The 25,024-nt window shown below is 32.5% G+C and overlaps 4 protein-coding genes across 5 annotated transcripts; 2 read left to right on the forward strand and 2 right to left on the reverse strand.

The window, feature by feature from the left end:
* The first annotated feature begins 10,275 nt into the window (after positions 1-10,275).
* On the forward strand, positions 10,276-10,776 carry LOC117926062. The gene has a single exon (XM_034845147.1). The coding sequence runs from the start codon at positions 10,363-10,365 to the stop codon at positions 10,774-10,776; it is 414 nt and encodes a 137-aa protein (XP_034701038.1). The 5' UTR covers positions 10,276-10,362.
* A 1,170-nt stretch (positions 10,777-11,946) lies between these two features.
* LOC117926597 lies at positions 11,947-12,725 on the forward strand. Its single transcript, XM_034845751.1, has one exon. It carries the CDS (start codon positions 12,156-12,158, stop codon positions 12,567-12,569), a length of 414 nt encoding a protein of 137 aa, XP_034701642.1. The 5' UTR covers positions 11,947-12,155; the 3' UTR covers positions 12,570-12,725.
* Positions 12,726-12,847: 122 nt separating this feature from the next.
* Positions 12,848-21,502, reverse strand: LOC117926596 (transcription initiation factor TFIID subunit 6-like). 2 transcript variants are annotated; one of them, XM_034845750.1, is made up of 13 exons: positions 21,420-21,502; positions 20,055-20,234; positions 19,379-19,465; positions 17,804-17,905; positions 17,610-17,718; positions 17,036-17,139; positions 16,803-16,940; positions 16,612-16,707; positions 15,730-15,854; positions 14,678-14,810; positions 14,235-14,360; positions 14,018-14,126; positions 12,848-13,340 (listed from the first exon to the last, which is right to left on the reverse strand). In XM_034845750.1, exons 2-13 carry the CDS (start codon positions 20,178-20,180, stop codon positions 12,964-12,966), a joined length of 1,632 nt encoding a protein of 543 aa, XP_034701641.1. In that variant the 5' UTR covers positions 20,181-20,234; positions 21,420-21,502; the 3' UTR covers positions 12,848-12,963. The 2 variants fall into 2 exon arrangements, with proteins under 2 accessions (XP_034701641.1, XP_034701640.1); XM_034845749.1 differs by lacking the exon at positions 21,420-21,502 and having other exon boundaries at positions 20,055-20,956.
* LOC117926602 lies at positions 14,817-15,723 on the reverse strand. Its single transcript, XM_034845756.1, has 3 exons — positions 15,586-15,723; positions 15,355-15,477; positions 14,817-15,248 (listed from the first exon to the last, which is right to left on the reverse strand). The coding sequence occupies exons 1-3, from the start codon at positions 15,667-15,669 to the stop codon at positions 15,126-15,128; spliced, it is 330 nt and encodes a 109-aa protein (XP_034701647.1). The 5' UTR covers positions 15,670-15,723; the 3' UTR covers positions 14,817-15,125.
* Positions 21,503-25,024: the final 3,522 nt, after the last annotated feature.

The raw sequence follows: 25,024 nt of genomic DNA on the forward strand, positions 1-25,024 counted from the left end.
CTATTTAATCAGAAGATTTTAAAAAATAAGTAATAAATAAAAAAAAGTTAAAAACAAATTATCCAAATTCTTGCATTCAACATTAAGCTTAAAAAACAAATACCACTTAAGAGTATAATTTTAAAATTAGGAAATGTAAAGAATAAGGAAAATACTTCTATGAAAAGTATTTTAGAAATCATTGAGAGCTATTTTCCTTTCATAAAAATTATTCCTAAAGATTTTGCTTCAAAAACGTTGGCAAAATATTTTTGAGATTTTTAATAATCAATTTTTTCTTATAGTTCTCAAAAATATCAACTTGACTTGTTGGCATAAAGTCAACCAAGACGAGACCAAGCTTCGTTAGCCGAACTTGGAAACAGAGGCAAGTTACGGTGTGAAGAAACAGACGGTCGTACTGTTTCCAAATCTTATGTTCAAGATTTCAGATTCTTTGTTGATCATGGCTGATCAATCTCTATGTGATCCATCATATCCACGGAGAAAAGTAACGAATTGAGCTCTCCACAACGGATAATTGCTTGCCAGAAGCTTCGGCTGCAGTTGCGCAGCAGCATTGATGGGAGAGATGGTTTGGGATGGCGAGACTGTGTTTGCTTTGGGAACTTGCCGACGATGTTTCTCCTGCCATCTTGGAGCAACTTTAATGATGGGAATTGAATTCATGTTATCGTGGAGAAGTGATAAATAAACTGCTGTTATCATGGAGGAATTTCAGCTATGAGATTCGATTGACTTGGTGACTTCCTTCCACTCAAAATTAAGCTTTACCTACTTTGGTTCCTAGGAAATGTGAGTACAGATACAAGAGAAAGAAGATAAGGAAATAAAAAATAAAATAAAATAAAATAAGAAATAGATTTAAATTCAATAACTTATTTTTATATATTTTAAATTTATTTTATTCATTTATGTGAAGATTAAATAATTTAAAAATATTTAAAATTTTAATTATATTTGTTTTTTAATATATATTTTTATAGTACAATCAAATTTAAAAAAAAATGATTTTTTTTTTAATTGTCTTTTTGTTTTATAGTAAGTTCTTATAACCAAACATAACATTTAATTTAATTACCTCAATATGAAGAACTTTTAAAATAACTAAGGGATTAAGTTAATAGTAATGAACTATATTCATGTCAATGTATTCCAAGAGAGAAAATAGCTAGGTAGCTCACTTTTTAATACTTGAGTAGTATATAACACCAAATTTATAATATTATAACTTGTTTTAAAATTTTATATATTATCATGACCACATATAATTTGTTGGAACCACACAATTTAGTATCTATAATAACAAGCCTATTTATAATAAACTAATCATACTTACATTAGGATTCTCATTTCTATTAGACCAAAAGTCCTAATTAACATAAAAAAAATCTAATAAATAACAATTCCTAATACTTCTCAAATTCTTAAAACTCTTCTAATTTGACTTTAAGTCAGATTATAATTTCAACGGTCTTCTCTAATTCGAATTGTAAAACTAATCACACCAAGCATCATCTCCAACTTCTTGAACACATTCATTTTCAGTGGTTTTGTAAAAATATCTACAACTTGATCTTTTGATCTACAAAACTAAAATTGATCTCTTGATTTTTCACGAGTTTCCTAATATAATGAAATTTGATACTTATGTGTTTGCTTTTGTCATGAAACATTGAATTTTTTGTCAATACAATAGCAAACTTATTATTACACAAAATCTTTGTACAACCCATTTGTTCATACTTCAATTCAATGAGGTTATGTTTGGTTCTTGGAAAATTTGAGGGAAAATACATAGAAAATGAAATAGAGAGGAAAAATAGAATGAAAGAAAAAAAAATGAAGGAAAATAAAAAATAGATTTAAACTCAATAAATTATTTTTATATGTTTTTTCAAACTCATTTCACTTAGTCTCCTCTATTATATAAAGATTAAATAATTTAAAAATATCTAAACTTTTGATGAATTTTAATTATATTTTATTTTATTTTAAATTTTTTTATAGTGAAACTAAACATGATAAAACCATTTTCTTTAATATTTTTCTCTTTTCTTAGTACTTTCCAAGAACCAAATATAGCCTAAGCATCCTGTAAAGACAAACTAATCAACATGTTGTGAAAGTAATTGTCATGTATTCAGTTTCTGTAATTGATAATGCTATAACTTGTTGCTTTTTAATGACCATAAGAATGCTCTTGTTCCAAGATAAAAATAAATAAATAAAAAATATAAAAATATACCCACTAGCATGGAGGAAAATATCGGGATATATCGGCGATATATCGCCAATATATCTTGTATCGGGAGGCGGCGACACGACATTTGGAGGAGAAAAATCGGAGGGGCGATTTTTCGCAATAAATCGCCAATAAATCGCCGATAAATCGGTGATTTCCTCAAATAATCGCCTGTGGCCGCAGAAAATCGCCGATAAATCGCTGACTTTTTGGAGATATTTCGCTCCTCTCTCCAGCGCGATCTGACTGCCCAGATCACGCCCGCGTTGATCCAAGGGCCCATATGCGATTCCAACATTAATAACGTGATCCAACGGCCAGATTTGTCCCAGTTTGTGATCCAACGGCCAGATTTGAATTTCAACGGTAAATTGGTGTTCCAACGGCTATTTTGGCCCAAATTTCTTCTATAAATAGCTATTTTTCCATCAATTTCACTCATTTTTGCTTTCATTCTTCATTTGCTCTCTCAAGGTTGCTCAATTATTCAATCTTAAGGTATGTTTATTTTAAATTGTAATTAATTTTGTTTGCAATTGTAATTAATATGGATGATTTAATGTTATTTTTATATTCAATAGTAATTAATTTGTATATTTTTATTGAATTGACTTAGGTTAATTTGATTATTTAATTATAAATTGATATGTTTATTTTAGATGATTATTTGTGATTTAGTTTCACATTTAGAATGATTATTTGTGATTTAGTTTCACATTTAATTAATTTAATTAACATGCTAAATTATTTAATTAATTTAATTAATATGAACTAGTATATTTTGAATATGAAATATGTTCATTTTTATGATTATTGGGATTTTTTTTCATATGCAATTATGATTAGTTTTTAATTTAGTAAATTTATCATAGAATTAGATCTAGATTTAAAAAATTAACTTAGCTAAATTATTTAATTAGTTTAATTAACATGAACTACTATATATGGAATATTAAATATGTTCAATTTTTATGATTATCATGATTTAGTTTCATTTCCAATTATGATTAATTTTTAATTTAGTAAATTTTTCATAGAATTTAGATTTAGATTCAAAAAATTAACTTAGCTAAATTATTTAATTAGATTAATTAACATGAACTACTATATATGGAATATTAAATATGTTCAATTTTTATGATTATCATGATTTAGTTTCATATCCAATTATGATTAATTTTTAATTTAGTAAATTTTTCATAGAATTAGATTTAGATTCAAAAAATTAACTTAGCTAAATTATTTAATTAGTTTAATAAACATTAACTACTATATATGGAATATTGAATATGTTCAATTTTTATGATTATCATGATTTAGTTTCATATCCAATTATGATTAATTTTTAATTTAGTAAATTTTTCATAGAATTAGATTTAGATTCAAAAAATTAACTTAGCTAAATTATTTAATTAGTTTAATTAAATATATGGAATATCAACTATGTTCATTCTTTATCATTATTTTGTACATTTCTCATATATTTAAATTTAAAAATTGACTTGATTTTTGTTTACATTGAAATCACATTCAAGTGTATTTTTATTGCAATAGATTTAGCATGGCTAGTGAAGGTGGTTCTGCCCTGCCAAGGCGAGATCCGGCTTGGAAGTATTGTTTACCAATTTAGGGTAACCGAAATGGAACAATTTGTAATTTCTGTGGGTTGGTGATGAAAAGTGGAGGCATCACGCGATTCAAGTTCCATTTAATGCATAAAGACCCGCATAACAACACCAAAAAGTGTCCGAGAGTGCCGCCCGAAGTGAAAGAAGAGATACAATTCCTAATGCATGACAAAACAAAAGCAAAAGCAAAGAAAAATGTTGATATTGAAGACATTCGTGCTCAATTATGTGGCACAATGGGGACTCATTATACACATTTGGTAGACGAAGATGATGATGAAGATGTTGAGAATGAAGATGTGTATATGTATCCGGCAGATATGCACCTAGATGAGTGGGATGCATATCGATCTGCAGTTCGTGCCTCGAAAGCATCAGAATGGGAACGTGAACAATATGAAAATATTGTAGGAAGCAAACGCAAAACGGGGAAGTCTTCACATTCTACTGGATTACCGCCGATGATGCGAAAATCACATAGTATGTAACATTCGCAACAATCACCCCCTATTGCCCCTTCACTTTACAAGTCTTCTGCAGCAAAACAAAAAAATATCAAAGATATATTCAAGGGTGGTGCAATTAAAGAAACGATGGGACGCTTAATTAGCAAATTCTTCATTTATGAGAGCGTCACACCCGCAAAAGCAAAGTCTCATCACTTCAAGAATATGATTATTGGTGCACAACAAGCTGGTAATTACTAATTTTTGAAATGTTATATTGTGCTATACTTTTAGTAAGTATAGTCTTTTGTGACATGTTTTACATTTTTTTTTTATATGAAGTGCAGGAATGGGAATCGAACCTCCATCTCCATTTGACATAAAGAACAAGTACTTGGAAATGGAGTACAGAGAAATGGAAGCTTATGTGAACCAACAAAGAGAAAAATGGAAGACATATGGGTGCACAATAATGTCAAATGGATGGACAGGGCCCACAAAATTAAGTATTATTAACTTCATGGCTTATTCTAAAGGGAGCACGGTCTTCCTAAAGTCAGTTGATGCATCGAACTATATCAAAGACCACAAGTATATATACGACCTATTGAAGATTGTTATCAAAGAAGTCGGTAAAGAAAATGTGGTCCAAATTGTCACAAATAATGGGTCGGCGTTCATGAAAGTAGGGAAACAATTGATGAAGAAGTATAACTTATACTGGACTCTGTGTGCGGCGCACTACATCGACTTAATCTTTGAAGACATTGGTAAAAGACCCAGTGTTATTGAGGTGATAAACAATGCTCGCAAGATAACTAACTTCATTTACAATCATGGTTGGTTATTAGCACAAATGAGACTGTATTGTGGTGGAGACATTGTTCGACCAGGAGCTACAAGGTTTGCTACCAATTATATTGCTCTTGACAGTCTTCTTAAAAAAATGGTTGATTTGAAAAAAATGTTTATGAGTGATGATTGGGCACAACACAAGCTGAGTCGAACAAAACATGGATGAGAGTTGGAGCAATTATTGTTTGACCATGCGTATTGGGACAAAATGACAAATATAGTTTCATTATATGAGCCATTATACGTGGTGCTTCGACTTATGGATTCTGAAGTTGTTCCCACAATGCCATTTGTGTATGAGCTTATGCACGTGATGAAAAAGAACCTTACGCGTCAAGGAGCTGGAGATTGGATGTTCAAAATAATACAAGATCGTTGGGAGAAAACACTAAAACATCCACTTCATGCAGCAGGTACTTAAATACTATATATCTTTATAAGTTTTTACTCTGTATTTAATTTTGTTTAAAAAAATACTAACTCTACTTAATTTTATTGTAGCATACTTATTGAATCCAAGATTTCAATATAGGCGTGGAGTTGGTAGTGATCCGGAACTACTTCAAGCGGTCCATGATGTTTTTGCAAAATTAGATCTAATTACTGAATCACTTGGTCAATTTGGAAATGAGGTAAATAAAAAACTGTTATTTGTCTATAAAACAATAATTTCATTCATCAATTTATTTGAATGTTTACTAACAAATATGATATTAACAAATTAAATGTTGAATACATAGCTTGTGCTTTTTCGAGATGCAAAAAGAGGATTCAGTGATCGGGCGGCAATTGTAGCAAGGTCAACCATGGTGCCCGGTGAGTCTTTATAGGAAAAAATTGATTATCATTATTGTAAATTCACCACATAAGTATTTATATGATTTTCAAATTGGTTGCAGCTGAATGGTGGTTTACGTTTGGGAATCAAACACCTACATTGAGAAAGTTAGCCATCAAAGTTCTCTCACAAACTGCGTCATCTACTGCCTATGAGAGAAATTGGAGCACGTTTGCTCTCATCCGCACAAAGCAACGAAATCGTTTGGCTTACTCTCGATTGGAGCAATTAGTTTTTTGTTACTATAATATGAGGCTAAAGTTACGCAATATGGAGGCAGAAAATGATCGAGTTGCTGAAAAAGATTATCTTGATCTTCTTGACATTTCAGCCGAAGTGGGTGAAGAAGAAGATAATCAGTTGTTCCAATGGGTGAGGCCTATACACTTGGATGACGAAGTTGGAAATCCCGATCCATGAATTGCCGCTCATGCTCGAGAATTTGGAGTTAATGTTGAACGTGTGTTGTCTGAAGAAGTTCACTCTGAAAGTTTTAGCAAAGATACTGATGATTCCCACCAAGAGATTGACTCCACAAGTGCTGGTCATAGTAGTAGACCTAGTGCTGCAGGTACTTCTGCTTCTGGTTACGATGGTTCAAGAGGTAGAACTGATGATGGAGGTGATAATGTGGGAGGAGATATTAATGAACGTCAACATAGTCAATATCAAGTCAACCAATTCACCTGTGAAAATACTTTCACACACTGCACACAAGATGAAGACCATGGCTCTCGAAGAGCTGGTCCAGACATAGGAGCTATTGGGAAGCCTTATAGAGGAAGAGAGCGAATGATGGAACCATATAATGAGGAGTTACTTTCAAGGAGTTTTGAATCTTTGAGTATAGAAACTCAATTTAGTGACTCCTCGAATGAGGCTAATGTCTACCCTTCTCATGTGATGAGTTATGGTCAACCTTCAAGTTCAACAGATGAAGAGTATGGTATGTCACGTTATTCACCTTCTAGACAAATGCCTTACCAAGTTCCATATCAGATGGAAGGAGGATTGGGCATTAACACATGGGTGAACTTTGAGTATCCTATCCATGTAGAGGCAATGGGCAGGACTCAAGAGATATATGCATGGCATGTTAGAATTTTTAACCAATATTATCGAGGCTCATTGAGTTGGTACCAATATTGTCTCCAACAACAAGACGGCGTTCCTTCATCTATCAATCTCATTGAACCACATCGATCCTCATTTTGGTACTAAAGGGACATTGTAATGTAATGTGTACAAATTATTGCTATTTAATGAAATGAAGTATTTTATGTGACTTTATAACGAGAACAATTACAAAATTAACATTTCTTATACATCGACATGATATAATTACATTTAATATCGCAAATTATATCATATGTATATCAAATTTTTCTACAAAACAACTTTAAAATGTTTATTATACTTCTAATTATATTATTATGAAGTTTTCTTTACATTTCCATGAGTTTTTAACAATTTTAAGCCTACCGATATTTTTTTCCAAAATATCCGCCGATATATCTCCGATATATCCGATATATCCGTAAAATCGAAGTACCGATATATCCGTGATTACCGATATTTTCTTCCATGCCCACTATCTAGTCTCTACATCACCTTCCCAATCACTATCTGTGTAACCCACTAAATTGAAGTTGCTTGAATATGAATAGAAAATATCATGATCATAAGTATCACTTACATACCTCAAAATTCACTGTCGCTTGCAAGCATAACTAATATGATTTTTTTTTTCATAAATCAAATGATAATTTCCACTCCAAAAACAATATTTAGTCTAGTAGATGTTAAATAAAGAAGACTTCCTACTATGCCTAATGCTTTCCTTTTTCATCTCTAGTCACTCTGCAACAAGAGTACGGATTTCTTATGATGATTCCATCTTAAATCACTTTAGAATATCTATAGCTTAGTTATTTTGTGAGATGAAGATATCATCACCTGTTTATTGGACTTTAATTCCAAGAAAATAGGACATTAATTGTCATCTTAAATTATTGTTTCATTGTCTCCTTAAAATCTTCAAACATCTATTGACAATTTCTTGTAAAAATTAAATCATTCACATAGAGGCATACAACAATTATATCACCATTAGAATTTGACTTGATATAAAGTGTATGTTTAAAAGGACTCTTTTGAAATCCATGCAACAATAATTAGGTACCAATCCGCGTATACTAAGCACGTGGTGCTTGCGTTCTTTAACCCATATGCCTTTTTAAGTTTGTAAACTTGTTTCTTTTACCCTTCCTTAATATATCTTGGTGGTTGTTCAACAAAAATCTCTTCTTCAAGTACACCATTAAGAAAAGCGGACTTCATATCCATTAGGTGAATTTTCCACCTTTTTTGAGTTGCAAATGTAATTATCATGCGAATGGTATTTAGTCTAGAAATTTTAAAAAAAAAAAAAAACTTTAAAATAATCAATACCTAGCTTCTATTTACAACCTTTTGCAATCAATCTTGGCTTAAATCGATAAACTTTACCATCAAGTTTATATTGTCTTATAAACCCATTTAACACCTATAGGCTTTTTTCCAATTAGTAGATTAGTTATTTTCCATGTTTTTTTTTTTCTCTATAGATTGAATTTCTTCATTCATTGCTTGAATCCACTGCTTATCACTTACTGTTTCTTTATACAAAATTAGATCACAATATGCAAATAAACAAAAGTTAACTAAACCTTCATCAATAATTTCAATATCTTTCATGACTTCATAATCCTTTAAATATGCAATATGATAACGTTTTGGACAACCTTGAGGTTCAGACTCCTACCATGTTTTCGTTCGCATAGGAGAACTTCTAATAGAAGCAAGTGTGTTTGAAGTAGAAATATTTGTTGTAGAATTCTTCTAATTCCTATTGTTTTTGATAAAGTCTTCTTCAATGACAACTCATTTTTCCTCACTTTGTGTTTAAGTCCATGCCTAACTCTCATTCTCTAGGAATTGAATATCTCTACTCACAATCAACTTTCCTATTTCTAGATTATACAGTTTGTAACCTAGTTACGTCACGATAACCAATGAAAGTACACTTCTCACTTTTATCATCAAATTTGTAGAGTTAATTTTTTTATTCATTCATTGTTCATGCGAACACAATGAACTCATCAATCTTTCAACCGTGAAATGAATATATTCTTTTTTTCCTTAATTACTACAACAGTATAGTCGAACCTTGCACTTAAAGATCACATAATTTTCTCTACTATTCGTTGATTATCAAGCTTCTCACCATTAACTTGCATCTAGTTAACAATGGTTTGTACTCAATTAAAATAATATGAGATAGATTCAAAGTCATTCATGCGAAAAGACTCAAATTCACCTCTTAATGTTTGCAACTTCATTCGCTTAACACGTTCATCACCTTTGTATAAATTTTGTAGAGTAACTCATGCCTCTTTTGATGTTTTTGCTTATGAGATTTTCTCAAATATGGATTCATCTACTACTTGGAATATTGCATAAAGTGTTTTTTAATCTTTCTTTCGAAAATCTTTCAATGACTCTTTTTGCTCCTTTGATACTACCTCGAATTCTTTTGAATTAATCATTTCACTGTAACTAATATTTACTAGATCCCATAAATCTTGAGATCTAAATAAAACACACATAAGAATACACTAATTATCAAAATTCTTACTTGTAAATTTTGGAAGTTGAAGATGAATTGAATTATTATTATTTGTAACCATAATTTCACTAACAAAATTGCAACTTTCTTGTGATTTTGCATTTTCCCTGGTATTCTAACTCTAATTTGTAACCATAAAAATTTATTGCATTATACTTCCCAACATAATAATAAGTCTATTTATAATAAACTAATCATACTTACATTAGGACACCAATTGATAGACAAAAAGTTTAAATTATAATAAGAAACCTTAATAAATAACAATTTCTAATATTTCTTAAATTCTTAAAATTCTTCTAATTTGATTTTAAGTGGGATTATAATTTCAACATAATTAAATACATTAGAAAGAAACGCAAAACTCATAAAGTTTCTAAATCTAGCAAGAACCATCTTAGAGAAGGAAATACAAATATTTTAGAAAGTTTCTAAATCTAACTAGTACCGTAATAGAAAAGGAATACAAATATTTTCAGTAGAATATAACTGTATTCAATATAGGAAATAGAAACCGATTACAAATAGATATCTGCACAAACTCTACAACAATATATATATATATATATATGAGTACAAGCCCGTCTGTACTTTCATCGAAATCGACGTCTCCGACATACATTCTGTTCTCTAGTCCAAAAAACTTCCGCAGAAGAGTAGCGATTAGAAGAAGAGCTTCCATCATGAGTGTAGAAATTCTGAATGGCGCCACCATTGCTAGCTTTGTTGAAGATGAAGAAGCATTCAACAGTTGGGTACGTGACCGCTTTGCCGCTCTTGACGAAGACCAAGACGGTGTGCTTTCCTACGAGGAGATGTTGAAAGAACTGCAGTGTCTTAGGGTTTTTGAGACCGACTTTGGGATTGATGTGAAGACAGACCCAGATGAAGTTGCTGGAGTCTACTGCTTTCTGTTCTCGCAGTTTGATCGTGACTCAAATGGGGTGTTGGATTTTGAGGAGTTCAAGACTGCGACCAAGAGAATGATGCTGGCCGTGGCTGATGGGTTAGGGCTCTTGCCTTTGCAGATGATTATAGAAGAGGGCAGTTTCTTGAAGAAAGCTGCTGAATGGGAATCCACCAAACTGGTGCCCTAATCTGATTTAGATTCTTGTTTCCTTAATTTTCTCTTCAAACTTACGTACGTAGTAGAGGGCTTTGATGTGTATTGGTGAAGATGGTGGAACCTTAGAAGTTGTAGTGGCAGTAGAGATTCATATTCTTGTACGTCTTTACACACCTGATTGAAAAGCGCTTCTTTCGGATGAATAAAATCACACATTTGTGAATTCAACTTCTTTTTTTTCTTGAAATCAATTTGAAGAATGTATTTTGATGCAGTGAGAAGATAAAGAAAGATTCTCTATTCTTAAAAATCTACACAATTTTTAAGCAATATCTTGAAAAAAATACTCTTGGTTTTTGTTTTCAAAAACAAATTCTGAAAAAATTATTTTCAAAGGAGCAATATACCCAGAGAATAGCACAAGTAAGATTAGATCCCATAGCGTCTGCAAGACCTAGAAATCTATTATTGGGTAGGGGTTATTGCAGTACTCCAAATTGTCCTTCAGGAGGACCGCATAATTTCTTGAAAACTGGTTGAGTGGGAATTGAACTGAGTGTTTGTTTGATAGGAAAATTCTAGAATATCGATAGGCATCTATCGAATCTAACGAAGATAGGATGCTATAACAAGAATGTGTTTTTCTCCAAATGTGTTCAACACTATAATGACTAATGAAGTCATTTCGTGTGGTACTTATTCTAAGTCTACGTTATGTACTATGGTGGTTTACTTTTGAGGAAGTCGGTGGAATATTGGTGGGTAAGAAAAACAAGAGGGCCCACAGAAATGTCCATTTTGTGGGCACATTGATTTTCATATTCAGGTTTGGCGCATCGTCTTAACCGAAAAAGTTACTCGTCTTTGACTTGGTCAAGTCCTTTCGGCTTCTGGCTTTCTAGACATCAACTCAGCCTATTGTTTTCCAAAATGTACGTTACAACTTACAATATTACATGTTGGTTTCTGACTATCTACATATCAGATGAGCCTATTGTTTAATTTCCAAAGACACGGGGACCCATATGAAAAGTCATATTTGTTATGTAATAGAAGATTTTTTGAGATATTTTCATGTAGAACCTAATTTCTACATGTTGATACAGTTTCACCGACATAGTGATGATGGTATTTACGAGAGCCTTCCCATTAGCTTGGTTTGCGTGGGAGTTTTCAGAAACCAGAGGCACAAAAAAGAAACAATAGGCTGAAAACTTTCGGTGCGTTTGAACCAGCATATCACTTTGCAAGAAGTTTAACGGTTGTTTCTCTACTAATATTCAGCTATATATATATGCAACCATGGCATCCTTCATTTTCATCAAAATCAAAAGCTTTTTTACTACTTGGTTCTTGGGTTAGAGCTTTTCTTGGATACTAGCCAGTTTGAGCGCAGGAGCAGAAGAGAGAATGAGTGTGGAAGTGTTGGACGGTGCCACCATTGTCAGCTTTGTGGAAGATGAAGAAGCATTCAATGGTTTGATCCATGACCGCTTTTCCAATCTTGACACAAATCATGATGGCTTCCTCTCATATGCAGAGATGCTGAAAGAGTTTCAGAGTCTGAGGGTCTTTGAAACACACTTCGGCATTGATGTTAAAAGAGATCCAGATGAGCTTGCTCACGTCTACGACTCCCTGTTTGTGAAGTTCGATCATGATGCAAATGGTGCTGTGGATTTGGAGGAGTTCAAGAAGGAGACCAAACGAATGATGCTCGCCATGGCCAACGGGTTGGGGTTCCTGCCTGTTCAGATGGTCCTGGAGGAGGACAGCTTCCTGAAGAAAGCTGTTGAAAGGGAAGCCATGAAAATGGATGCTTGAATTGTTTGTTGATTTTGTTGAGGTATTTGAATCGCTAGCGGACTTATTTTTCTATATGTTCTCTCAATTGAACGTCATGTTTTTGCTCTCCTTTCCATGTAATTGCTGGTTATAACTAATGAAGAAAATCTAGAATTTCTATATTTTGGGTGAAAACAACTGGCCTTTCCAAGCTTGCTTATTACTCAACGAAAACGTAAGGATCTCCTTTTCACAAGTCATTTATTGATACCTCCTTGCCCTTTCAGAGCTTGAATTGGTGAGATGGGAACCACACAAAACCAAAAACTTCTGTAATAATTCATTAGAAATAAGCCTTTTTCTTGAATTGAAGCGATTCCATGAATTATATACCATGGCAGCAACAGATTTTTTAATCTTTCTGTCGGAATGGTTACAAGAACAAAGACATCTCAGGAGCTGGAATGAAGGGCAAAATGCTTTCACCAAACAACTCAAACAGCGATACCAGAAGATGCCCAGATTTCAAGTCATCCCTCCAAGTTTGGGTGAGGACAGCTGACATCTTCAAAGCCCGACTATCACCCTTACCTTTTCTATCTCTGCTATCTGAAATGTTTCCATGAGGAATCTGCCTGGAAGATGATGATGGGCCCATGTCAGGATCAGTCGAAGGAACAGGACCTTCTGTTTCTGGCGGTTGCATGTTAGATGGCAAGTTGGTTGGCACCACATCCATTGGGCCATCTGTTGCTATCTTCTTGAGAGATGGCTGCTGCTCCAAGTGCTCATTGTTTGCCTTGCGTTTATCTTCATGCAATTTAGGAATGGGAGACAGTGAATCAAAGTTAGATCCTCTTATATTTAATCACCGAACAATAGATATTTTAGGAGTCTGTAGTTTCAGAGGTCTAGCTCATGTTCAAGGTATAATGCTAAATTTTAGCTGTGCAACAAATATGTGCTTCAGGTCCTCTTTAAGACACAAACATCCCAATCACATCAAGCCAAACAAGGCGCAGTGGGCTGCCGCTTTCTTTTCCCTACAGAACTTTTTACTAAATACCTTTTTCTTTTGGAAAAATGACAGCACCCAACTGCATCACAATGTGACATGACCGACAAACTGCAAAAGAGAAGCATGGAACAGGCATGTAGGAAAGGGAGCCCAACCCATATAGCAGGAGTACGTAGCAAACAGTCCTACAAAATTGAGTACTCTTTTGCTTCCTATAGTATTTCATAAACAACATACACATTCAAAAGATCCTTTTATCACTGAACCAGCAAAATGATCAGACAGCTACAGTACTGTAACTGGAATCATTTTAAGACATCAATATCAACCCTAGGTCAAATCTTTAGCTGGTTATATTAACCATATAGGAATAGAATCTGTACAAAACAATATATATTTTATACAGTATGTGTGTGTATGTGTGTGTGTGTATATATTGGCAATCAAAGAAAATTCACGACACTCTTACTTGGTGGTGATGTAACTACCCTTCCGTTGGTCCTGAAAACACGTGCTGGTGGGGATGGCAAAGCTGGGAACATTTTGAGCCGATCATATATGGATTGACCTGTCGCACGCTAGAAAGAAAGGATAAAAGAAACATGGTGTCATTACATGCAACATATAGCCCATCTTAGGACTTCTCATACTGGATAACGTTACAAACACATTAGAACAAAACTCACCAGCAAGGCCCCATAAACACACCATGCTTCATGCCTCTTTAGCTCATTCTTCTGCTTCTCAAGGAGCATCTCAGGTTCAAGAAGTCGAAGGTATGGTTCAAGATTTGGCACTATAAGTAGGCGAACCTAAGCAAAAAGTACAGTATACAAACAGCTCAAAGCTCCAGTTAATGGCAGATACAATTTAGAAACTAACTACAAGATAAACCATAACAGAACAAGCTCCTACATATGTCATTTGGTTGAGAAGAAGGAAAAAAAGAGTCTATAGGAGAAACTCTGTCAAAGGTATTTCCATTTCAAGTAAATTCATTTTCCTAAAGTAGGAAAGATTCTGAGAGACAAAATAAAAGCAGCTAAAGCCCCAAAATTTTATCCTTTAGATGGTTTTTTATTTATTTTATTTGTAAAATGATATAAAAAAAAGTATGAGAGAGGAGTACCATATTTGGTCCTAGAGCTGCTAAACCTTGAATTGCACCATAGTGTTGGGTCATAGAACGTTTTGGGTCTAAAAATGCATGGAGCAGAGTCTTTGTCAGCCGCGTTTGCAGATTGTTATAAACATGCCCAAATCTGCAAAATCTTATAAAATTAAATTCTGAGGATGAAATGTGAAATTAAGAGTAAGATGTCAGGATTGAGATGAAAAGAGAGGTTAATATTTGTATCCATGCAAAGCAATGTTCTTGAAACCAGATGCTCAGCAGCCACTAGATTACATGAAGCAAATTAAAACAAACCTGAATCAGGGCAAACTCAAGGGCATCAAATGATCTATATTTTACTCATGTAGGGTTCATTTATTGTTTGGATAATGTATAGGCAGGAGAGGGCATATGTAGCTTTTTCCCTTTCTTTTGATCTATATTTTGCTCATGTAGAGTTTGTTTATTGTTTGGATAATGTATAGGCAGGAGGGGGCATAAGTAGCTTTTTCCCTTTCTTTTCAGCCTTCTGGCCCATTTGTATGCTTCCAGTATACAGGGTGTGGTCCCTTTTCTTGTAGGGTGCCTGTTAATAAATTTCATGCCTATTAACAAAGAAAAAGGCAAGGCAGATGACCCACCATTCTAAGAAATTGTATAATTTGAGTTGCATTAGGTTGTGTAGTTTGTACCAGGTTTATTAATGCCTGAAATCCAGTGCCCAACTGATCAAAGGGTTCATTGATTAGTTCAACTAGATGCCACAGGCTTAGAAGGTGAACTGCACTTGAGGATAGATCTACTTTTTCATAACCCTGCCACAAGCTCAGAAGGTGAGCTGCTTTAGAATAGCGAAGCAAAACAAGGTAGTCATTGTAGTCTTCCCAACCCAAGTGCAAAAACACTATATCAAGTGCACTTACCATATATACTGAATTGGATCTATTCTCAAGAGCAAAAGGAGATGAGTCTGTCAATGGAATGTTGAGTAAATATTTTATCTCCATTTCCTAAAACTAGGGTTATCGATTCCCTTATAAGCACCAAATAACTTTAGTATGCCCCACCTTTTGCATATTGAAGCAACCAGGTTTGCTGTGAAGTCTCGAAGTTCCCAGTGGTTGTCTGCAAGTCTATTTCCAATTCGTTTTGCAACAAGGCAGGTAACCACAGATGGCATTAATTGGTGCAGCTGACAAGGAAAGATGCCCCATTAGATGTACAGAAGTTAGACACTTCCCAAAAAGGACATCAATACATGTCTGTCACTTTAACACATGTGCAAGAGTATCAGGATCAATAGCCCTTTTCCCAATATTGAACTATTTAAACACATGCCAAATGACCTTATAATGTACAACACAACAGTTCACAAATTAATCATGGATATCAAGAAAACTTAAATTATTGATTGAACTATTTACAAAATTGGCCAACTATCTCAAGATAATAGTTGCTTCATTTCCATTAACATGGACTCCATTGACATTCAGTCTTGATTACCATTTTTATTTTTATTTTTACATTTTCTTAGGATTGTTAACAAAATTTTTGTTTACATTGGTCTATGGCTCCAAACTATTCAAGATCTTTTCTTGTTCATTCCACCTTCTAAGTATCACCAGCACCAATCCCTAATTAAATTCATCAGGATGACTAAAAAAAGAGGTCAAATGATGAGCAGCAAATTCCATCCAATTCAGTGACTGCAGTCTAGGCTATATCCTCTTTCAAGGGTCATCTAATGGTGAGGTCCACAGAACTACGTCCACCTTAACTTGGGCCACATGGACAATCTGCTGTTAGACCCATCTGATGGCAATGTTGAAGCAGGCATGATGCCAGATGCCAACTTACATAAGGTTCTATGTGCATACCTTACATAATTCATCATGAATACAAACAAAAGTAAATTACCAAATAGACCTAACGGCCAGATGCCAACTTACATAAGGTTCTATGTGTATGTGAGGATTCTGAAGAAGACTCCAAACCACACGCATCAAAGCAAACAGGAGGTTGAAATCGTTCAGACCACGAGATACCTAGCATTGTTGAGAAGCAGCAATTGGAATTAGCAACAATAAGCCACATTTCCTCCCAATTCATATTATGCTGAAATTATAGCTTTAAAAACTACCTCATCGGAGATGAAGTATGTAAAATAAGGAACTAATGGGTGAAGTCCTGAGTCTGTAGCCAAGCTCACTAATGCCTCTTTAAAAAGGGCAGAGTCTGACCTATTCACCGTTAGATCAATTATTTTATCAAAGTATAGCTGCACAACCACAATAATGGATATTTTAATAAGTTGCAGAATTAAAATTAAAAAATAAAATAAAATAAATAAGACAGAAAGAGTATAGCATATACCTGAAGCTCCCTAGACAATACATGCTTAATGGGTAATTTAATGTCAACAGGAAGCCCATCATCTTTTTGTTCAAACTTTTTGCCATCGGAAGGAGCTGCAATGACTACACATGAAATACACCCATCTAAATTTTGGCTCCCCAAGTCTGGATTATAATAGCAAAATTTAAAGGCTCACAAACAATAAAATAAATAAATGTATAGATTGAAAATTAGCATAGATTTAACACAATGATGTCTGAAGGTTACAGCAATTTATACATTTAATAATTAGAAATGTTTGGAATTGATGTCATGATACAAACAATCAACAAATTTCTTCATCCCAAAGTTTTAACAGAAAACTGAATCGAGATAATAGGCAATCATCATATTCCACCATAAACCTTAAGAGGTGCTAGAATCTATTAGACAGAATGGTCAATTTCATTCCACCCCAACCCCTTACCACTTGAGCCAAGCCTCAAGTATGTCAAAGAATTGATAATCCTAATTTCTAGATAACATTCCAGGTAAGTTTTTTTTTATGCATGAACAGAAACTGTTACTCTAGACTTAAACTTTAGAGACAGACCTTCTACTGGAGCATTTTCTGGAATAGCTGGTTGTACACCTTCAATAGCCAGCCAGTGACAAACTACTGCAGTATCAAGTGGTGCTTTCGGTAAAGGAGCTTCAATCACCTACATGTCAAACAAATCTCTGAAGACATGGAATATGATCCAGAAAATTTTGTTCGGACAATTAACACAATCGACAATCACTTACATCTTTGAAATCCAAATCCTTGTCATCGATGTAAAACAAATTCTTATGTCCAACAGCTCTTTTGAACCGCAGCGGACCTCCCGAGGTAAAGCCATAAATTGGCTGAGGCAAGAAGATGTGATGGAACCAAATCAAGGAAGAAATTTCTTTTGGAAAAAAAAAATTCTCAAGTTGCCAAATAAGCTGTTTTTTTTTAATAAAAAAAATGCATCAATCAATGTATCCTCAATTACATGCATTGAGCCATAATGATCATAAATCTTTCAAGATTATATTCTTATGCACTCAGATAAGAACCATAAATCCTTAAACAAATAATAAAACAACCATTTTTCAGGGAAGTAAAAAATCATTTATGAATCAAAACATTTTTTTTCAAATTTTTATTCAGCTATAGGAATGTTATATTTGACAGAAATCCCTTAACTGAGTAGGTAGATAATACAAGAATTTTCTTATCAGCCATACATACCACTATAGAACAGAATGAGCAAGAAGGGTGAGCCACTGATACTAGTAAATTTCTACAGTCAGCCATTCTACTTGATTATACCCCTTGTTTCAGTGATCTGTTTTACATGGAATGCTAATCAAAAGGGAGTGCTACCCAAGAGATGCCCAAACTGTCTGCTTGCTTTTAGGAATATTATTCCTAGACAAATTAGATACTCTTCCCTTGTAGATTCTGGATCACTTGGAAAGAGCATAATACAAGAACATTTGAAGGATTGGAGCGGTCATGCACAGAGTTGAAAAAACTGCTTCTCATGGCATTATACATTTGGTCAGGTGGGGAAATGGCTCTCCTTTTTCCTCCTTATTGGATTTTGTAGATATCACAGGGATTGGTTAGTTTAGGTGGTTTAGTCCCTTTTTTGTGCACTATTCGTATACACCCTGTGTACATGGAATGCTCCCCCTCTTTTTGTTAGGCATCTTTTTAATACGTCTGGTCTTGCACTTGATAGAACAATTTCATCCAGAAGCATTATAAACACATTAAAGAAGAAGCATTGATTCTAAGCCTTGATTCTATGGGGGGATGGGTCAAAGCTAACATTGAATAAGAAGAAGATGATCTTCCTCGTAGCAACTATGAACAAATGCTTTCTCATTGAAGAAAAAGAAGGCTTTTGCTCTTACAGAAGAAGGTTCCCATAAAGCCCTAAAGGGATTAGCAGCCTGCAAATAAGCTGGTATTAAGTTTTCTTGTCTTTAACCAAATGAATCTTATAAAGAAATACATTCTAAATTAACATATCAAGAAGAATGCATTTTCTTTACAATCTAAAATAACATATCCAAGAAGAATGCATTTTCCTTACAATAATGCACAAGAATACACATTCAAATGTATTAAACTATAGATCAACATATGAAGTGTAGCTCAAAACAGTAGAACCCTTGTACTTCCTCTGTCTCCCCAGCATTACTGATCAAGATAAAAAATCACCATTTACCAAGAGCCCCACATGATGTTCTTAACTTCTGTGTTAAAATGATCTAAGAAAACAAGCATGCAAGTCAAGAACTATGCACTGAAAAGGCATGCCATTTAAATATTTGTGATATTACCTCAACATTTCTTAAGTTGAGTGCAATATCAACATCGTCTGTTGTCAATACAGTTCTCTTTGAGTGCCGCATGCATTTGATTGCCTCCTGTTTTTTAATAAGAAGAAGTTTTATCAGATTATCTTCCTTGAGAAAAATTCCTCACCAGTGCAGAACTAGAAAAATAAAGATCAAGTAAAGATTCAGGATGTCTTTCTCCATGCAAAACAGAGACACAAACTCAAATACATGGATAAACACTTATTTTCCATTCAACACAATGTCATGTCCCAATGTCAAGATTTTAGCTAGTTTCAATCTTGACCACCATTATTCATGTCAGAGTATGACATAATGTCTGCTTCCACTGATCAGAGGAATGACCCCTGTCAAGGGCAAGTCATGGATCATAAATACAATGACAAAAAAAATTGCATCTGTTGCAACTGAATACTTAACTAAGAGTTCAGTACTATCTTAACTGAATGGTAAAATAATTTTTTTGTCTCTCTACAAGCATGTTAAATATAAAACATTGTCCATTAAAATACCAAGCAACATGGTTCAAGCAATACATTTTGAACAACATCTAAGAAATTATGAATTACTAAACAAACTCCAATCTGGTGATTCTCCCTTTTCTTGTTCAATAATTAAACAAACCCCAATCTGATAATTCTGAATAAACTCAAATTACCTGCATGACCTCACGCATGCGATATTCCACATCAGGAGCAAGGGCAAGTGCAACATCAGCAGACAGATTGGCAATTCCAATGCTCTGTGCTATGACCTCAATTGTCTCCTTGGACACAATGCTCATTTTCTTGTTTTCAATAATGTCCCATGGATTAAACACCTAGATATCAACACACCTCTGCAAAATAATACACAAATCTAAGGAAAGCAATCTATTTTGTTAGGTCTGGAAACAAATTAAATCTTAACCATATATACACACACACTTATGTACATACACAAAACAACTTGCATACATGCACACATTTATACTATATATAAAAGTACAGAAGGGTTCATAGACCTTTTTCTTCCAAAAGTATCCCTATTATATCACTTATTTCCCCTCAAATATCTTTATTATTTAACTGTAACAATCATTAATAAATTCACCCTAATATTCATATAAATTCACCTTTTTATCATTTATCAACCATAACCAATAAAATTAAATTCATTTGATTTATTCTACGCTTTAAAGTTCTTCTTTTTCTTTCGTTAACATTCAAGTTTTTTTTGGTTGCTCTTCATTCATTCTTAGCATGGTAGGTACCATTTATTTTTCCACGGTAAAACTCGTGAATGTTTAAACAAGCCAAATCGTTTTCATATATAATTGTACAAGATAATATTCCTAGATAATTAATTTTATAAGAATTCTAGCTTCAGCAGTTATCTAGATTCTAGAATGAAACCCTAGAATTCAAAATTTTCAAATATAGCACTGACAGTTTAAAAACACTCAAAGAGAAACCCTAACCCTCTATTTGGTTTCCAAAAAAAAAAATGAGCAATAAAAGAAAACAACTTTTTTCTCATCTTTTGTTTCCTAATCATTGTTGGTGACAATTTCGCAATTCAAAATTTCAATTACCTTTTTCATTTTTTTTGGGCATCCAAAATCTATTTTTTTACAAGAAAACATTCCCAAATAGGAAAGATCGTTAATCTAACAATAATTTCACTCTGAGCAGTAATCCAAACGTCTGTTCAAAGAGAAACCCTAGAATTGAAGACTTCCCTGAACAGCATATCTAACTTATTAAGTACTAGAGTGAAACCCAACCCTCTGTTTGGTTACCAAGAAACTGAAGAAAAAAAAACCACATTTTCATTACTGTGTTATCTCTGTCACTTTCATTGCTGCAAAAAATCCACAACAAAAAAAAATAAAAAACAACCCAGATTAATTAAGCTAAAGAATTTCATGAGTTTCAGACAAAGGATATTCTTCTGTATCCTCGAACCCTAAATGGAAAAAAAAAAATCTTTTCTAACGTACAAGTCGATTGAATGAACGGGGAAAAAGAGATTCGAACATTACCTTGAACCCGAAGGTCTACCGAAACGCAGCGTTTGGAGAAGGGATGAACGGATGATTCTATGTAAACACTAAACAGAGATCGGAGCTACTTGGGTTTGAGTCGGGTGATAATGGGCTGAACATGGACCGGCCCAACTTTTGAACTATTGGGCTTTAACTGGGCCGATTTCTAATTTTATGTCGTAAGTTGTTTGATCCGGGTGAAAACCAACTCAAATTCAATCCAATTTCATTGCACTTTCAAGATTTTCATTTCATGCTCAGTTTAATCATTAGTAAATTGGTTTCAGGTTTCAAAATTTTAATAAATAATTTAATTTTAAAATTATATATTAGTTTAAAAGAATAATTATTTTTATGCCCTTATAAATTAATTTTTGAATTTATAAAAATTACTTTTAAATTTTTAAAATTTGAGATAATAAAGAAATGTATTCAAATGACATTGAATATACTTCAAAATGATTTAAATTGTTTTTTTATAAATTCGTGCTAGTGTTTTCTTGATGATATATTAATGTAGAGCCTCATCCAAAACAATCATCATCATCATCATCATCAGTACTACGTTGAGCATGTAAAAGGACAACCACTCATATGTAAAGTTGTCGAAGTATTTGTTTGGACAAAAGTAGTTGGTATATATTGGGCATCTCATCTCAATTAAACTAGTTGGTAATTTGAGCATACATGTCTCACATCACTTGCATTATTGCATGTGATTTGGGTGTGTTAAAAGTTATACAAAATATTCAAGTAATGAATTCCTTATAAAGTAATGAGTAATTCACAATTGTTTCATGGATTTTGATAATCTATTTGAGATTGTAGTACACTACCTCCTAATTGAAATGATGATTTATCTTGACTAATCGAAATAGTTTTCTCAAGGTGAGTGCACTAATGTATATGATACACATTAAATAGAACCTAAAATGAATCATGATGTAATACTATCAATTGTCATGATTTATTAAGCTACTATACTATATGGACTCTCAACCTTAAGAATATATTAAGTTTATGTCTAAGTCAACATGAAGTTTTGATTTATGGATGAGACCCTAAGGTGATAACGTATTTCTATGGATTAAGTCATTATTGATGGAGATTGGTAGTAACAGGTATTCTCAATAGAGACATCAGAATATCTCATAAGATTAAGACAATATATCCCCTTTGATGATTCAAATAACATGTGATTTAAAATACTATGATTATAACATTTCCTTTAGTGAAAATCTGACATATGCTCCTTAAAACTAGAGTATATCAATTTATTATATAAAAAGTGAGATTTGTAACTCAATAATTGGAGAGGTAATCTTGATAAATGATAACACCACCTTGTTAGATTACAAACACTAATATGTAGGGAGTCTGCATGTAATGAATAGTAGATCACAAACTCGAATTTCATCTCATTGTTATTTATATAAGGTATTATAGTGTAGTTGATATTTTTTAATGGAATGTTGAATCAACTTTAGAATTGAATTTTGAAAAAGTCAGTACTCCTATTGGTGTTAGTGATCTTTACTTTGAGCTCATATACCATGATAACTCAATTTATGATGGTTGAATTGACTCTAGGTTTACTTTTATGTATAAGAGTGTTTTAATAATTATGTAAGGTTATATAGGGGATAATGAATAAGTTTTTTGAATGAGGCTAATTGATTAATTAGATGGTCAATTAATCAATTAACACTCATTTTGAGTTGGATTAAATGATTCAAACTTTGATAGGCTCAAGTCACTTAAGTCTAGTAAGAGAACCTATAAATAATACCCTATTAAGGTTAGGTTCCATCATTTTTGTGAGACAATCATTTTTCACCTCCACATGGAGAGAGCCTAGGAATCTTTCCTTCCAAAGTTTCCATATGAGATAAATTATACCAATAACGGTTATATTCCTTGTACTAGTCCCAATGTTTCCATATGATTTTATTACCTCAATGGTTTAAACCTTCTTAAAAAGGGTTTTTGCGCACATTTGTTTTTTAAGTTTTTAGCAAATGAAAATGGAAAAATATCATCTAAATATATTTTAAGAGTTGATCTCTTAATTTTTAATAACCAATAGTGATGTATAATTTTTAATAATTAATAATGATTTATAACTCTTTAAAAATATATTTATAGTTAGTGGAAATGGAATAATTTAAATTAAATTTGGAAGCTTTTTATATAAATTCATTATTAAAAAAAGTAGTTTATTTAATGTAAACAATTTTTAGATATTTTAAAATTAATTTATAGACGACATAAATAATTATCTTCCTCTTGTTGTGGATATACCATAACTTGTTATGACTATACCATAAATCATTAAAAAATCATATTTCATATTAATTTGATTTCTATTGCCTCCTATAGAGTAAAATAATTAAATAAGAATAAATATAATTAGTAATAAATATTTTAAAATAAATTTATTTTATTTTTTTATCTATTAAATAATGCAAATTCTAAAATCAAATAGAGTCTTAAGAATTCTATAGTCCAATACAATAGCAAAAATGAATATTGTACAATCTTTTATACTTCCTCGACAATAATATGATCAAAACAAATTCCAATAAATTCAAAGAATGAACACAATATAATCTTTATATATCAATCTTATCAATATTTAATGTACTACTTTACCAAAAGCTTCGAACAATCTTTTCATAAGAGGAAAACAAAAAATCAGAAACCCTTAGAAACTTTAGGAGCAAAAAAAGAGCTTTTAAGAACTGTTTCGAAAATAGTTTTGAAAAATAGTTTTTGAGAAAAACTATTTTTTGATATTTTATAGAACAAAAGTCTATTTAGAAATCTAAAATATTTTTAAAATATTTTTAATATTTTTAAATATGTTTTAAAAATAATTTTTATGTATGTTGTTTCATTTTTAATCATTTTCCTTGTATAATTATTTTTAAAAATGATTCTTAGAAAATAAGTTAAAACAATAAAAAATAATTAAAAAATGTTATTTGAAAACATTGTTTTCTATTATTATTTTCTTGATTTTTTGTTTTAGAGAATAGAAAATTATTCTTAAAAATAGTTGTCAAACATGCCCTAATACTCTGAATGAAGGAAAAATGGAGAATTTGTTTTTTTGGGTGGTCAATGTAGGTGTATATAAAGGCAAATAAAGAGCTTAAGAGGATAAGATTCTTAATAATTAAGGATTTTTTTTAATAAGGGTTTTTTAATTTTGTGAATACGTTTTAATTATTACGAATTTTTTATAGGTGTCTTATTGACAATTTAAAACTAAGAGTTTGAGGGGCTTAATTACTAAGGGTTTTTCATATATTAAAAAAGATCATGAATGGGGTAAAAGAACTTGCTTTGATATCCGTGGAGGTTTCCAAAAGGCCAAAAACAAATAAATAAACAAAAAGGAAATGAATAGGTGTCAACCCAAAAATTATAACATAATGGATGATAAAAACTCAAAACACTTCATAGTGGGTGTTGGTGTCGAGCTAGATTTAGGTCCATCCAGCTTCATTAGACTCAGACAAATTTTTTCCTTACATAGAAGGATGTCCGGACAAGTGATCTGGGTATGCCCCTTCAAAGCTTAAGACAAAAATCAATGA

This window comes from Vitis riparia, chromosome 12, assembly GCF_004353265.1.
Source record: "Vitis riparia cultivar Riparia Gloire de Montpellier isolate 1030 chromosome 12, EGFV_Vit.rip_1.0, whole genome shotgun sequence".
In the NCBI taxonomy this organism is placed as follows: Eukaryota; Viridiplantae; Streptophyta; class Magnoliopsida; order Vitales; family Vitaceae; genus Vitis; species Vitis riparia.

Bases quoted from the DNA above. Each gene is read 5' to 3' on its own strand.
- LOC117926597 (XM_034845751.1), top strand. From the start codon at position 12,156: ATGAGTGTGGAAGTGTTGGACGGTGCCACCATTGTCAGCTTTGTGGAA.
- LOC117926596 (XM_034845750.1), bottom strand. From the start codon at position 20,180: ATGAGCATTGTGTCCAAGGAGACAATTGAGGTCATAGCACAGAGCATT. The intron at 19,466-20,054 runs GTAATTTGAGTT...ATTAAAAAACAG, and splicing joins GCATGCGTGAGGTCATGCAG to GAGGCAATCAAATGCATGCG. The intron at 14,811-15,729 runs GTGGGGCATACT...AAGATTTTGCAG, and splicing joins GTTGCTTCAATATGCAAAAG to ATTTGGGCATGTTTATAACA.
- LOC117926602 (XM_034845756.1), bottom strand. From the start codon at position 15,669: ATGGAGATAAAATATTTACTCAACATTCCATTGACAGACTCATCTCCT. The intron at 15,478-15,585 runs GTAAGTGCACTT...AGCTTGTGGCAG, and splicing joins GATCCAATTCAGTATATATG to GGTTATGAAAAAGTAGATCT. The intron at 15,249-15,354 runs GTACAAACTACA...ATTTATTAACAG, and splicing joins TTCAGGCATTAATAAACCTG to GCACCCTACAAGAAAAGGGA.
- LOC117926062 (XM_034845147.1), top strand. From the start codon at position 10,363: ATGAGTGTAGAAATTCTGAATGGCGCCACCATTGCTAGCTTTGTTGAA.